This window comes from Lingula anatina, chromosome 1 (genome assembly GCF_051362555.1).
Source record: "Lingula anatina isolate TDL-2025a chromosome 1, LinAna3.0, whole genome shotgun sequence".
In the NCBI taxonomy this organism is placed as follows: Eukaryota; Metazoa; Brachiopoda; class Lingulata; order Lingulida; family Lingulidae; genus Lingula; species Lingula anatina.
In genome coordinates, this window is record NC_141767.1 from 16731332 (window position 1) to 16747592 (window position 16261).

The 16261-nt window shown below is 40.1% G+C and overlaps 1 protein-coding gene across 8 annotated transcripts; it reads right to left on the reverse strand.

Moving 5' to 3' along the window:
• Positions 1 to 443: 443 nt before the first annotated feature.
• On the reverse strand, positions 444 to 15097 carry LOC106174118 (uncharacterized). 8 transcript variants are annotated; one of them, XM_087000090.1, is made up of 6 exons: positions 14887 to 15097; positions 6727 to 7707; positions 4756 to 4863; positions 4227 to 4323; positions 3796 to 3931; positions 444 to 3407 (listed from the first exon to the last, which is right to left on the reverse strand). In XM_087000090.1, the coding sequence occupies exons 2-6, from the start codon at positions 7342 to 7344 to the stop codon at positions 1154 to 1156; spliced, it is 3213 nt and encodes a 1070-aa protein (XP_086856216.1). In that variant the 5' UTR covers positions 7345 to 7707; positions 14887 to 15097; the 3' UTR covers positions 444 to 1153. The 8 variants fall into 8 exon arrangements, with proteins under 8 accessions (XP_086856216.1, XP_086856214.1, XP_086856209.1 ...); XM_087000088.1 differs by lacking the exon at positions 14887 to 15097 and adding an exon at positions 14700 to 14857; XM_087000083.1 differs by lacking the exon at positions 14887 to 15097 and adding an exon at positions 12674 to 12855.
• Between the last annotated feature and the right edge of the window lie 1164 nt (positions 15098 to 16261).

Consider the following 16261-nt stretch of genomic DNA (forward strand, 5'->3'; position numbering starts at 1 on the left):
TTGGGGGGGGGGGGGGGCGCTCGGCTTTGCATATGCGCCCCCCCCCCCCCCTTTCAAATAATCCTGGATCCGCCCCTGCACGTACGCATGTAACGTTTAAAAAGATTATCAGTCACTGAGGTCGGAAATTACAAGTTTTACCTCAAAATATGCCTGCATATTTCCTTTCGAGGATGTATACCCATGTATAAAACACCTTCCCGGGACTACCCTCTCCCTGGGCCACCGCGGGGTTTCTTAATATATCACTGTAGCCTTCATGTATTATGTACAGTCCTTTCGAACCCAAGGACTCATTCGAGAACGTATGTCAGGTATCGTTTTGAATGAAAATTTTTACTGGATGGATCTAAATTAAACAACAGTTTTAGTCACATACTCACTGTGATTAAAGATATTTTTCTTTAACAAGACACAAAGCTAAACTACAAGAACAAATCAACTTTCTTGGTTCAAAATACCATTTACTGTTAATAAACAAACAAACAAAAAAGAAAAAAGCACAATTCAACCATCAAATGTGGCCATAAATAAATAAATAATTAACTGGAATGTCTCAAATGAAAAATCTAGCATGATGTCGATTTCGCAATACACTGACTTAATTCAACAGACTTGGATTTAATATCAACAATTTACAACCAAGCCAAAATAGCTGTAGTTAGTATTCAGAACAATCTCCTGTTTCAGATAATATAATAACCATTCACGGGCAACCGTTCTACTACAGCTACTATTCAGAAATCACAATAAGTTAAAATGCAAATATTGATGCCGTGAGACATAATTACAAATTGAGCAAGTTCAGCTTCATCCGTGCCTTACCTCATATGCATATGTACATAATTTTGTCAGCGGCCGGTTTATAAATAAGGTTTACAATTAACATGGAATGTATGGTTTCACATCAAGCGGATCATTTTCAACTATGAATTGAATTATACTGTACAAATCAGGCCACTTTGAAATTGAATATACATGTACAGGCAGATAAAACTTTAGCGCTGCAGAAACAATGCCCAGCTAAAGCTATGACCAGTGACATACAGTAAATGCTCCATAAAATCACAAATAAACTAGACCTGATTTTCTCTTAGAACACTGCATATAAAACAATTCCAAGCAAAGTCTGTGGAATAAAGCATGACATGATTCAAATATTCAAGGTGTATGTGACTTTCGTTGTTGGGCTCTGCGCTGGAGACGCTTGTTGCCTCTGAAACTCTCTCTCTTTCCTTGGCGTCACAGTGTCACCGGACGGGCTGAAGGCCTTGAACTCTATCCCAGAATCACTCCCAGTGGATCGTCTCGTTTCCATGTCATCACAGTACGTATCTGAAGATGCGCAGTTAATTTCCACCCCCGAATCCGACCTCAGCAGCCTCCCTTCGGCCCCCATCCTCGTTCTGACGGGGGTCGGAATCCGTGTAGGAGGTCCCCCTCGATCATCTCGCCTGGGTTTCGCTATACTGAAACAGTAACTGGCCATCCTTGGACTTAAGGAGAAGTTTGTTAAATCACCCACAGAAGCGTTCCGTTTGGAGAGGAATTCTTTTTCTTTGGAATCTAATAGTTCGTTTCTCTGAGTTGCATATCTTTCATCACTAGCTTCTAAAGCAGAGAGTTCATTACAAGAACTCGAGTGGGTCATCCCTGTGCCCCCATTTCGAGATTGAGCCCTTTCCTCGACGCGGTAGGTTCGAAACAGGGCTTCCATTTCTTCGTAGTCTTTTTCTAATTGTCTTTGAGCCTCGTCTACTATCTCATCGTGCTCTGATGGGTCAGTAATCGACTGGCTTCTTCTATGGGACCTTCTGTTTTGTGAATTAAATGTCGAACACGCAAGTTTTATTTCTTGGGAACGTGTTAATGGCTTGCCAAAATTGTACGTGCTCAAACTGTTTCGACCCGCAGTCTTCCGAGTAGAATTTTTTCCATCGTAACTCCCAAAGTTATTTTCAGCTACATTTTCCCTGCTGGAGCTCCTGCTACGCGGCGATTTGACGGTGCCTGAAGCGGAAAACGATGACTTGTTACTCTGGGATGCTAAATCTTTCAGATCTTTCTCAACGGAGTTCCCTCGTCGAAGATTTGGCGTTCTTCTTCCGGAGACTGGCGTTTTATCTGTGCTTCTTGAACTCAATGGCCCTGATTCACTGGTTCTAGGAGAGGCTTGGTTTACTTTAGTAGCGTTTGCCATGATCTCTGTCAGTTCGTTTTCAGAATTTTCTCTACTAAATGTTGGAGTTTTTCTTCCACTTTCTGGTCGTTTCACAAATCCCATAGGCCCCTGCAGACTGCCCCTGGGTGTAACTGGTTGTTTTCCCTGTCTTTGTGCAGGTTCAGGGGTGCTCGGTCGAGAGCGACGTTGGTATATCGTCCCCGGTTCACTGGTGCTAGGAGAGGTAACTGGCTTTGCTTGTGATTGCGTGTCTTCTTGATCCAAGGAATTTTGTCTTACCATTGGAGTTGGTGTGCGTGATCGTACATGTGATTGTCCAACATTGCTGCTTCCGTCTTTATGGCCCATGGATACTGGAGTTTGGCGACCTGACCGATATGTTGACGCGTTTCCCATTCCAGAAGCAGACCCACGTCTAGGTGTTGTTTTATTTTCCTGCTTGTCTGGAATGTCTCTTTTTATTTCGTGGCAGCCGCTTTGATTTCGCGTAATGTAAAGTTCTGCCTGGCCACTTTCGTCCCTGGGCGAGCGCGCCAACGCCTTAACTGGTTGCGGCGTGGACGGGCGGATTCTAGATGGCGGTCTTTCCTCTCTGCTGGTTGCTGCTTTTTGTTTTTCCAGTAAGTTGCTGCTGCTTATACTACGCTTAATGTCTGAACTTTTCTTCGATGATTGTTCTTCAGATTCCGTTGCAGATTTTCTTGATAAATTATGTCTTCCTGAGGAGTTCCTTGATATGATGAGTCTTTCCTCTTCGTTGGGCCGTGGGGAGTATCTTATCCTGCTTGAGCTGAAAGTGGGCGTGGAGGGTCGCATGCGTTCCACTGTGGCGGCTGAGCGAGATCTCTGGCGAGAAGCTTCTTCTCGAGATGGAGACCGCCGTGTGTTGGGTTCAGAAGGCGCGAGGGACATCGACCTTGGCGAAGGACCAGACCCAAGTCTTCTGTGGGGCCTCAAATCCTCCGTAGACTCCGGTCTAGATAGATTTGCCGAATCGGAGCGCCGTCTAGTTTGTTGTTGTTGTTGTCCGATTTTGTCAGACGACATTGATTTTGGAAAGTTTCTGCCTTTTGAATCTTGAGGCTTGTTTTTACCCGATAAACTGGACAGCAAATTTTCGGTGCTACGATACTTCCTATCTTGTGCGCGTAGTGTAGTTTGACTAGAACGTAGAGTTGGTGTTTGTGGACGGTTGGTTGTGGCAGACGACCGCCTGGTTGTAGAACTGAAAATGATAAAACACAATAACTTGGATTTTGTAACTTAGATGCTATTTCACAGACTTCCTTACAAAGATCTCTCCTAACCTCTGCAATATCAATTGATCTGTACGGACAATGTGTGAACAACGAGGAAAATAACATTTTTTCGATAGGTGAAGCACCGTGCTTGTGAAAAGGGACTAGTTGAACCTTGGCGGTCATTTTAGTAAGGCACTGTCTTATCTTGCAATTACAAGGATGAGCCTTATTTTTTAGACAACATGACTTATCTTAAATATCCCTTTGCCCGTCTGAATCACCTCTATAACAGACTACGTTAAAAACGTTATTTCACCAAGGGTTCACCTTATGCACAGACGATAATGTAAATTAGACCACTTTATTGATTACCTTTGGTTTTGATTTACAGTTGTGGCAGACGGGCCGCCATTCGAGAGGCGAGGCTGATACACGGAAAGCTGTGGCCCCGGAACGGGCGAAGAGCTGCGACGCTTGGGCGGTAATGGCTGAGGCGGTATGCGGTGGCCTAAAGTACAAATAACATTTGTATAGCAATATGGCTAAACTATGCACAGTGAAATATCTTTATATCAAATTTTAAGGCAGTTGACTAAACATATTCTGTGGGCAGGAATGCACACAACAGGAAAATGTGAGAAATAAGCATTACTTTAATGAATGAAATGAAAAATGTTGTGCATGGTAAAATCGTTGCTTTTCGGACAAAACCAACACAGATATATATCCATCTTTAAAAGTAACTGATGTGTCTGCCTGTGTTAGTTCCTGTCTTGATCTATCAAGTCGGAATGATGTCTTACCTAGAGATTTGCACCTGCAGGGGTCATGCTTATCCAGGTAGTGCTGTAGAGTATCCCAGCCACCGCCAACACGAACCATGACGTGGTTACGGAGAATCTGTGGAAGAACAGTTTACATGTATAACTACATGTAGCAGATAACACGGTACAGTGTTTATTTCTGTGTTTACGTGAAATGTTTATTGCCTGACACCGTCGTCAATGTAAGCAGCTCAAAACCCGATGAAAGTATTAGACTGAGCCGACGTGGCTAAGAAGCAGATCATTTCAAACCTTTTGTAAAGGATCGGATTAAATGGTTTGAAAGAAATAATATTCCAATTACATGTATTGTATTGACAGAATCACTTAGTAACGAAGAGTATGGCAATTAAACAAGGTTTTTTATCTACCGGTGTAAATAGCATCATGCTTGTCAATGCCATGGTTAGAACTAAGCCCTTCCACGTGTCGCCACCAATTTAAAGAGTAAGCTGTTCCCTAAGTGCACCTATATCAAGAACATAACGTTAAATGTTGCTGTACTTACCCTGACAAAAATGAGTGTTTTTGAGTTCCCTACTCTGTATTTTCCCTCAGACACACGGACCATAGGAAATTGAGACGGACAGGAGCAGACGCTAAGAGCAGCGCTCACCTGAAAGAAAATAAAAAAAAACTGTATTAATAAAAAGTGTTTTGATCTATTTTGAACAAGTCAATGTGTTTTTAACTATTTGATTCCATAATTTAAATTCTATAACTACTTGATTTTTTACACATTACTCAATTAATATTGAGAAATGTAAACAGTTAATATGACCTATTTAGCCTAACCCAATAAAACGACAAATTTATTACTTAAGTTAAAATCAAATCATATACATGAAATCAAATTTATCGTCACATTTGTGTTATTGATATTAAGGTATTTTGGATCTTTGTGTGAAGGTATTCAATTCGGCAAGTTGCACCTGTGCAATTCCCTTTTGTAAATCTATATACAGCATGTGCCCATAAAATCTATAAAAAGCTTGAGCTTATTTTAGAATCTGGGAATCTCGCCAATCCCACATGAGACCTCTTTATCAAGTAATCTTCGTTTCTTTTCACTTATCTGAGCCTATAGGTTTAAGTTAATGGGCGTGTTACAATACCAGCCTCTAGAACTACTCGAATATTGTTACTGTATTGTTTATTTGGCAAACGTAATTATTGGGTCACCAATTTAAAGTATCATATTTTCAGGGGGTCTTATCTCGTCTTGACACACGGCCTCTAGCGGTACAATGCTTCCTTTCTGAGTCTGTATTTGCCCAGTGGCAGTTGATATCGCACAGCTATTGACCGTTAATCAGTGCCCCAATATTTGAGCAGAAGTCTTTATGCCGTAGAAGTTAATGCGGTACACTATCAAAGTTTACCGATAGAAAATGATAGGACAACAACTGTTTACCCAGAAGCTTTCTTTTCATAAGTATTGCAAGTTTGTATCCTTCTGAGGCTCGAGGCATTTGCTGTCATGTTTCACATGGATATGACGATGTAAACAATGAACAGCAACATGAAACAAGGAAGTGAACTTGTAAAAAGGAAAGTTAATATCATGTCACTTTGTGGTCCTAGTAAACCACAAGATTTCACTTACAAAATACACATATATTGGCAAGCCATTTAGAGAAATGACAAATTACTTTACATAAACTCACTTAATTGCGCCAGTGGACGCCTGAAACTGTTCCAGTTTTGTTAATGTTGCAAACTGGGTTGACGCCTAAACTAAGTCCACTGGCATTCACGTGTGCACTTGTCACAGATTGGAATAACTTGTATCTTTGATCCACACATATGCGGACTCTGGGGAGGAAAAGAACCTTCGACCATTTTTTAAAGCAGCTGCACGCAATGAACGTCACAGCTGTCTGTGATTACTTTTAACAACGTTCGCATGGACGCAATCAACATTAACTTCTGTTACCACGGCAGCGTTCAATATTTATTCACTTTGTATTTTAGACTTCATCCTCACCCTCACCCTTCCCAACATCATCACCGTCACTACCTAATACGTGCACCAAATTCCCTGTCATGACCCTGTGTGTGAGACCGTCAGCAGGTGTTTGTGAATCGTGGTTCACACCTGTCCTTTCTCCTGATCTAAGTCGTGTTCTCATGTATTAGTTTTTTATTCTGTTTTATTTTATTTAGTTATTTATTCTGCGATTTTTCCAGCTATACCCATGTTGATACCAATAAATCGAATTTTAAGCATCAGGCGCTCTGCCTTTTCTTGCTTTTTATTACAGAGCAACTTCCATCAAAAGATAAGAATGCCAAGCTATATGATTCCAAGAAGTGTTTTGATGAACATTTTTTATCGGTTGAGTAATATTTCAATGGCTGTCAATTCTATATTTGGCTGAGGTTAAATTATCTGACCAACTCTCTATTTCTGTTTCTCTCTATGATATGACTTAGTTATTGACCAAAGGGTTATATAAAATGTACAACTCCTACTCACCATATCGTCCAATGACATATGATCATTGTAAATTATCTGCCTGAAGGGTTCTGGCTCTTCACCTGCTATCTCCATCTCTATCTCCTCCTCCATCTGGACCAAGATGGGGGCCAGCATCCCAAACTTTGCCCCCTTACGAGCCACCTCCAGGAGACACAGTATCACGCTCTTCTCGTTTTTCCTCAGTACGAGATCGTCCGTCTCAAACAGCAGTACGTCCATGATGCCCAGGCCCCGACACCAGGCGATGAAGTTAGAGATATTATCACGGGCTTGGAATGACTTTGGTTTCACATTTTCTCGGTACTGGACCTCCCCGCGTGGAAACTTCACGTTGGCAAAGTTCGGAGATCCGGGGTGCTGTTTCTCGTATTCCTTGGCGTACTGCTGCACGTTGTTTGCATGTTTACACAGAAGAACACCAGTGTCCAAAACTTCGAAGAAATTATCTACCAGAATTTCTAAACCTTCGTAGAGGGTTTTAAACCACTCTGCCAAATCCTCTTTCATGGCATATAAATACTCATCTTTGGTTTTGAAGGGCCTGAAGGCGCGAGGTTCTAACTTTACAATCTCATCGGAATCTATTTCCATGGAACCACTTCGTTCGTGAGCCATGACTTATGGTTTCCTATGTCTCATTGCTTGCTGACATACATGGTGTTTGATTAGAGCATGTTTCCTAAGGTTATCACACGCGCGTTTTAAGTGGGACGCAATGAGGCCAGTTAAGCGGTCACGATATCGTCATGATATGTAGACTGCTACGTGCTTGTTCCCAGCAGTTTAAATATACTTAACTGATCTCGGCGTCTCTTAAAAAACTGAAAAATGTTTCGACAGTAAGGCCCCGTTATAACTTCAAATGCAGCAACCAGCTGTTTGTCTCCCTTACATAAAAGTCGCTAATTGTTTGTGAAACTCCAAAGTTCTTTGCATGTGGACCGAGGGGTTTTGTTTGTCAAAGTGCAGCAACGAATCCTGAAAAAGCGAAAAATAATTGTTCAAAAATTTAATGGCATTTGCGATAAATGACGTCATTAATTTCAGGTGACTGATTGGGAATATAAATAAGGGTCCGGTAGTAGAGTAATAAAACAAGTAAAACTAGCATTACCATTCGTTGTCTTTACTTAGTATGTGCATTAATTAAAATAAGCGCAATTTAAAACAAACTGTGGCTAAATATTTAACATGTCTACAGCAAACTATTTGACCCTTTTAGTAACAAAGTTGAAAGCATTATAAAAGGTGACAGTTTTAACGTGGCAACGTACAAAATCGGTATCTACAAGCGGGATTGTCGTTTTGACTACTAGTATCGTTGTCAAAACTTAGCCACATGAAAACCAGGACCCAGATGGGTCCTAGATAAAAAAAAAGAACGTCGAATGTTGTTCTGATAATTATTTTGTACACTTGAATTACTCACAGCTAATCTACAATCTTATTGGGACAACTAACCAGTAGATTTCCAGTACTCGGCTGACTACTGTCTCAGAATATATTGTGACGCACAATTTTAGTGGCGATGTTTCAGACCGCAATCGAGGCACTTACAGTACATCTTACATCCGCCTTTGTCATTCAGTTTTACGGTCAAGTATATCTCAGTTGATGTGAACTTTATCTTGCGGAACCATATATTCCTTAATATGTATTATTAGAGGATTCATACAGATGGAGCAGTACAATTTGTGCTTTTCGTATTGCCGCCGTGGTTATAATAGGGATAATGATACACATTTGTATACTTTACACCTGGCGACTATATGATTTTGAACCTTATGCATATGCTTTTTTTCTGTCACTTTGGCAAGCTGCCACCAGTGAACATTTCATTGTGTTTTTCAATTTATTAATAGGATTTGCAGCCGATTGCGACAGTATTCTCGAGATATCTTTTGCTTCTTTTTTTAATTTTGTAAAGCAAATGTCTGAAAATTTGTTAACCTATCAGATGCATCAGTTCGAAATATCTAGCCAATATCGACCTGCGTGAGCTATCAGTACCTACCATTATAAAGATCTCTATTCAATACACATATATATATAGAAATTTTGGACCAGCCCTCATCAGGGGATAGAGTCCTCTGAAAATGGCACCTGTCACGGCTAATAGGAATTTAATCAAATTTCCAATCACACGCTTGGCCCTACTACTATATTATGCTATACCCTAAGCTTGTCGTCGCCGTGTAATGCGATGTAACATGGCGTTAAGTGGGTGTAGTTGTCAGGTTACGCTGTCTTGTCATTTGTTATCGTCTCTGTGCATAATGCAAGGTCCACTTCACACTGATAGATGACACTTCACTGGTAGTGAGGAATGACAAGCACGTCAACGCCTCCAATTATAAACCAGTGCTTTGTAGCCCCTAGTCCCCCCTTCTCTCTCTCTCTCTCTCTCTCTCTCTCTCTCTCTCTCTCTGTATGTGTGATTGAGTGTGTGTGTTAATGTGTGTGTGTGTCACTGTTTGCGTGTGTGTGTGTGTGTGTGTGTGTGTGTGTGTCACTGTCTGCGTGTGTGTGTGTGTGTGTGTGTGTGTGTGTGAATGTGTGTGTTTCACTGTCTGCGTGTGTGTGAGAGAGAGAGGCAGAGAAAAGGGAAAGGACCATGGCATATGTTGAACTGACTTAATACACATGGTGATGGTGGGGTGAGGCCATCAACGGTCAACTTTTACTTGTCACAATCGGCAGAAAAATTCTATATTTGTCCTATATTGCTCGTACAAAACTCACAAATTATTATAATCAAATTGGTAAATGTCATCATATATTCCGAATATAACAATGAAGGGTGTGGCTGCTGCCCTGGGGCGGCTGTTAATCATGATATTCGGCGCCCCATCCTTTCTATTCTTGCGTCGGTTCAGTTTCCTGCACACTAAATTGAAAAAGTGCACAGGCAATTAAAGGTCCTTACGTGTGTCAGATTTCAAAATGATTTTCACGTTATTTAAAAGCATAAACGTAAACATTGAAATATAAGGACAAGAGGAAAACTATACTGATGGTAAAAGTTGTTGGGGGGGGGGGGGGGCATATTTTAGACAAATAGAAATATACTTCCTTTCTCTTGAATCAAGCTAATACTAATGCCCATTCCGTACAAAAATATTGCTGGATAAGTAAAAGTCAGAACGCTGAAATGGGAGACGGTAGTAGCTCAACTTTTTCTTTTAATTTCAACTGGTGATGAAAAAAAGATAAATTATTAAATACGCGTGTAAAAGGAGATGGCACTGACAAGGCGGTTGGTCAGTCATATGAAGGATGTTTATGATTGTGGGGTATATAGTAAATACTCAGACCGTGGAGGCCATGTGAAGAGAGAGATATTATCCTAAAATTGCTGCTAGCGTTGCTAAAAGTCGCTTTTTGTATTGTCCGTGCTGAGCGGGAAGAGAAAATGATCATGTTCAACAGGAAAAGAATGACATTTAAGTCCGTTGAGTGTCATCCAATTGAGGATGTGCGACTTTGAAAAAAAAAAAGATAATCAAGCCACTTTGGCCTGGTAGTGAAATTTGATTATATATTTAAACATAAACTGTGTAAAAATCGCTTTCAAATAACCACATCTTATAAATTATAATTCAACTCAAACAAGAAAGTCGTAATACATCTCTGAAACGCGAACTATTACAAACGTGTAGCTTAAAGTGGTTCCGACGAACAACATAAATCTCGTTACACTGGCATCTTTACCGGAGCACTCTTCATCATGAGCAATCTTACGTACGAGAATATTGCTCCTACGACCATTATTCAAACAGCGCCTGGTAGATTCCTTGCTTTTTATACGATCTACGGGATATAACCTTACCATGTAGCACTGTCTGACTAATTCATCCTATATAGTGTATCCTATCTGGACCATCTTTTTTCTTGAATCCTCTCCATGTGATCACCTAAATATTCCGGGTCTACAGGTTAATCCTGAGCGATGTTACATTGTGTATAATTCCAATATGGCCATGTCTACTGACAGATAAGTCACAAGTGTCACGTAGAAAATTTAATCCGGGCAAGATCTGTTGACACGGGTTAAACAGTCTGATGATATCGTCCCTACTTCACAGTGGCAGTTCGTACACCTATCTCTGCCGCCCCAAATTGTACTCCGTCAATACACTCACCTCAGGGCCGGTTGTTAGGTTATGTTCAACCCGGGGACGCTGACAACTGTCTTAGTCGAGCTAGATACGCCTCAAATCAAGGGTGAGATCTAAGAGTTAAGTCAAACACAAGCGTCTTGAATCCACACAAAACCGCTTAAAACTCGTAAACTAGTTTCGGATGCACGTCAAACTCGGAGATTAAGTTGTCATTTAGCAGTTTCATAAATAACGACTTGTCACTGCTCAATTGATACTGTTGATTCTTCTCAGTAGACAAAAGTAAGATCCCTTACGAGCGTGTCGCGTGTTTTCGGACATACCTTTTTGCGCTTTCAACGCCACTACGAACATTAAGGGCGCCGAGCCAGGTTGACAAAAGTTTTAATCGCCCTTAAAACCTAATAAAGTTAATAAACACTACTCGTGAAGATATACCCCAGCGTGTCATTTCTAGGCGTATCACCTGCCAAATCTGGATTTCATCCAACTATCTACGAGTGTCCTAACTCATTATGACACTAGATAAATGATCTGACATGAGGCTCATTTCCTCATTATCATTTTCGTCACATAACAGCGGACGTTAGTTACGGTTTAAAAGCGTTGGGGACATTTGCCGCCAATATACCCTAAGGGAGCCGGGATAGTATTTTATACTTGATGAAGCACAGGTTTATGGTGCCCCATTCAAGTCAATACGGTATAATAATAATAATAATAATAATAATAATAATAATAATAATAATAATAATAATAATAATAAATCAATAAAAAAGAAATGAAATGGACTTCGGGATATAAAAAAACACGACGGCGTTAACTTATGGTCAGTTCACATCAGAGAAGATCTAGTTTTACTCACAGCGTGTCCAGAACATCTCCTGACCACCACCACTGGGGTATCCACTTACTTAATAAGACCACGTCAAAGACAGCAGTGTACCCCAGGTTGCTGGTTGCGATGGACACAACTTTAGACATTCCCGTCCTAGTCAATTTTTTTTCTGCCCAATTCATACGTTTCTCTATGTACAATGTGCCGTATATGCATCTGTAATCGGTTCAGTATCTAGCCACTGACCCCATGACTCAATGGCGTTTTCTGCAACTGTATGCAACTTCACGTCTGGGGTTAATAGCATGCTGCCATTAATATAAAGGCAAGGCAAGTCCTTCTCTAGTAACTAACAAACAGAGGCATTTTCATTTCAAACCTTTCATGGGTATTTTCGGTACAATCTCATTTCTCATTGTGAAGTGTAAAAGGAGCTATGTCCTTATGCTATACTAAGCTTCATTTTCGTTTAATCACGTTTAAGCTTCAATTCAACAGTGTAACATTCCTTGCTACGCTATGCAAGCACTGCATTGAGCTTTACATGTACCCTCATTATATCTCCAACCTATGGATGGCGAAAAAATCGATGCAAGCTGGAGATGTCTGCACACAATACATTATGAACGAGAGGAACGACTTCATATGACTGTATCACTGTTTAAAATAACACAGTACGTGCGTTTGTATATTACACAGAAACGAAGAAAAGGCTTGAAATGAGCCTGTGTGAGAAATATGAGCATTTCAAAACGGGTAAACTAATACTATACTCTACACCAACCTTTCCGACGAACCAAGAAGCAATTGGCTGTCAAAATCACGCTTTACTTACCCTGTTACGACCTAATCCGTAATATGTATTCAGTGTCAACCGGTATTCTATATTGGACCAGACACGAAGTCAACAAAATCCTTTGTCGATCATCTTGTTTAGGGACATGAAAACGTGGGTAAATAAGCACGAATTGAGAGGAAAACTCACCTTCTACAGAGAACAATTCCGTCCTCCATCTTTCAGCCCAAGCTCCATTCTGTTAGCGCAACTCGCTTAACGTGTTGCATGTTATGCTTAACTGGGCAGGAAACGCCAGGCTAAGCCCCCCTTTAATTCATTTTAATCAATCGCTGAGCTCTATCGATTTAAAGGCATTGAATGAGACCAAAACATTTAGCTCAAATGAATTTATTTATATGTAGCACGAAAGCTCTCTATTGCAGCACTCCTTTATGAGTAAGCACTCACGGAATTGAATGTTTTGAATAAAAGAACAAATCTGCGTGAAGATGTCTTTCAAATGTAACAACACATGTTTGCGAAACAATATTTTCACAGTTGAATATCGATCCCAATCAATGTTTGACTACAGGTGTACGGTAGAAGTTCTCTGACAGTTTTCAAAGACGCCGTGTAAAAGTTAAGACGGCAAATGCCCCTTAAGTATGGAATACCGTAAACATCCTATTTTCAAGGAAGGTTACGTTCACTTATGCAACTATGAGTTAAATTCAAGGCTTTGCAAAACGGGTTTAATGTATTAGCATCGGACTTCAGGTATTTAAATTAAACTACGAAAATCTTAACTTTTCGATGAAGCACAGCTCATAATGGACCACGTTTGTTTATTTTCTATTTTTTTTTCTCCATTTTCCTCTGTACATAAAAAATATTTTAAAAACTCTTGGCTGCTCTCGTGACGCACGCACACCTGTGTATCAACAGAGTGGTTATTATTTTGTACAATCGCGTCCTCCTTCACAAACATTGGTTTATATGCCCCTTTACAGATATGAAATAATGCACAAAAAGTTACCATGATATCAAATGGCATACCAAGAGACCGAGGGGCATGTTATTTTTATCATTGTTTCTTGATGAAGCGCACGACCTTCATTTGACGCGTTCAGAGAACCAGTCAGGGATATAAATGGTCTTAAGAATTCCATTGGCGATATGAGGGATAAAGGAATTTTGATAAACTCTAAATGCGTCCCTCTAAATTTGATAACATTTATATTGAAAAGTTGTGTGCCTCACAAGAAGGGACCGATATCAAGTTAGCAGTAGATAACCGGACGGATTTAATCGGTGAGTGCATATGAACAACAGAAATAACCCCCCCCCCCAAAAAAAAAAAAAAAAAGTGCCAATTTACTGATCAAATAGTGATGCAGTAATAAGGTAGCTTTTAGCATTGTCACACGTCCAAAATACTCACCTGAAAGTCGCTGGCGCCAGACAATAATTACTTAAGTGGCGCAGAACTCTGTTTTTGTTTTTGACATCTTCTTCATCAAACCTAATTTTATCAATACTATTACCTATTTAGACTTGGCAGGCGATTGATCTTGCTCCAGCAAAAGGGTGGGCTGCCAATCGATACACGCTTTCCCCAAGTGTGCTTTCTAACAGACACACTGTGTACTGTCTGGTCCAGCGTTTTATTATTCACAATGTGTCCGGCCACCAAGAAAAGTATTATGCTTTTTGTCTCTTTGGGAGAGATTATTTGCTCGCGCGGGATGTTGGGCTGAACGGAATCCGGTCGCCTTAAGTCGCAAGGATGGCCATGTTTCCGCGAGGAGGCGCCCAGAATATATGCAACAGGGAAACGACCATAAATTAATACTTCGTTTCCTGACAATGATTTTTTAATGCAAGTACAATGTTTTTGGCTCACAGTGAAGACACGCCTTAAAGATACAGAATTCCGTCATATCAAAAGCAAAATCTTTAAAACAGTCGTTCTGTCAAAACACTTTACATAACCTCATTATTGAGATGAAAACTCAGCATGGCGAAAAGGGCACAGAATCAATTTCGCAAATATTTGATGTACAAATTAAGGCAAATTTAGGAGAAATCTCTAATGTGGTGTCCATAACGGTTTGATAATAATGACATATAACCCTGCGTCAGAGTTCACGGAAGTCACAGTTCATAACATTGAGTGTGGTCACCTGTTCCCTGTACAGACATACAATTTAATTTAATGCTAAAAAAAACTTACCAGTTTTATATCAACTAATGGATTGTGTCGATATTTTCCTGTGCCGACCGGTTATTCAGCGTCTCGCAATATCCGCAAACAACATATAATACATGAAATGCACTCCAAAGACACTGAAACTGAAAGTCGATAAATAATTAGTCCAACTCTCCGAGAAGACCAGCTTTCTCGGTGTTCCCCAACATACCTTAACTCTCAAGTCATGCCGAGAACGCTGCGTGTTATGCTATATGCTTGACATCGATTACCCGTTGGAAAAATCAAATACTGACAAATTCTCCACGACTAGAAGCTGCACCTTATTCTAAAGCTCCAAATAAGACATATTGATGAAATGACAGGATTTCCAATAAGTTTCCAGAACATCCCTTTGTGTGATGCAAATCTTGTCATTTCGTAGGGAAAACACAAGCAGGCATATCTGTAAGACTGTGTGGTTCGATCTTCGGTTTTTATACGAGTCTATAATGATGGGCACTTATCTGTCGATTATGTAGATGCTTGCAGGAAGATTATCATAAAACACTACTTTAGTATTGGTCTTGAAACCCAAACGGATGAATCAGAAGGCAAATATATCGCAAAAACATTTACCGTAACGACTTACATCCTAAAATCAATACGGAACAGCTATTGTACAAAAACATCACACAGCCACAGATTTTATAGAGTAATTAAATTTTCATTACAATGAAATACAAACTACCAATATTGGAGGTTATTCGATTGTGGCCTTTTCTAGCGTGATGATACAATGGATAATTCTTTTGGTTCTTTTTAACAATAATTTCACTGATGATGATGATTGAATTAGTATGCATTACTAATGTGCCGCGTCAATAATTACTGTTCGAGATCACAGCCATGATGATAATTGGATAATAAACATAAATGAACTCAAAATCAATGCAACTCGCACATGACCGTTTTTATAATGTAGCCAGACGGCGAGTCACGAAATCCTGAATCTCAGAGAGCTGATAGCGACTGACCTCCGCCCAGTATATATATCTCTCAGAATATATGCTGATAATGTGGAAGAATTCAAAATAGACTATGTTTCTCGGGGTAAACAAATCCACTAGCCACCTTTCTGGCCATTGCACTAAAAAAGAACCATATGCAAAAATATTCCCGGGAGCGAGTAATGCAGTAACATCGCGACGACAAAGATGTCTGGGATATTTGGAACGATTAACCACATTTAGTCACCATATGTCGCAACATCTGTTTCTTATGTCAAGTATGATGGCTTCATTGAGACTGATATTGTTGAATTTTCCCCTACATTTCAGTTTATATTTTATCATCATGTATTTAATAGAAAGTAACACGTTACAATTATGCCACATTTATTATTATTATTATTTGTATTTGTGTAAGTTAATTACCGGGAGATCAGATATAATGTGAACGACTTTTGCACTTGACTCAAAGAACGTTCAGTATAATGTTCAAGCCCGTAGTTAGCATATGAGGCAGTGGCATGTAGGGTTGGAGATGGGATGGCATGTCTCGTCACTCTCGTCACTCCGATGTACTGGATGATTTTGTCCTGTTCT

Bases quoted from the DNA above. Each gene is read 5' to 3' on its own strand.
- LOC106174118 (XM_087000090.1), bottom strand. From the start codon at position 7,344: ATGGCTCACGAACGAAGTGGTTCCATGGAAATAGATTCCGATGAGATT. The intron at 4,864-6,726 runs GTGAGTAGGAGT...ATTTTCTTTCAG, and splicing joins ATATGTCATTGGACGATATG to GTGAGCGCTGCTCTTAGCGT. The intron at 3,932-4,226 runs GTAAGACATCAT...TTTGTACTTTAG, and splicing joins CTGCAGGTGCAAATCTCTAG to GCCACCGCATACCGCCTCAG.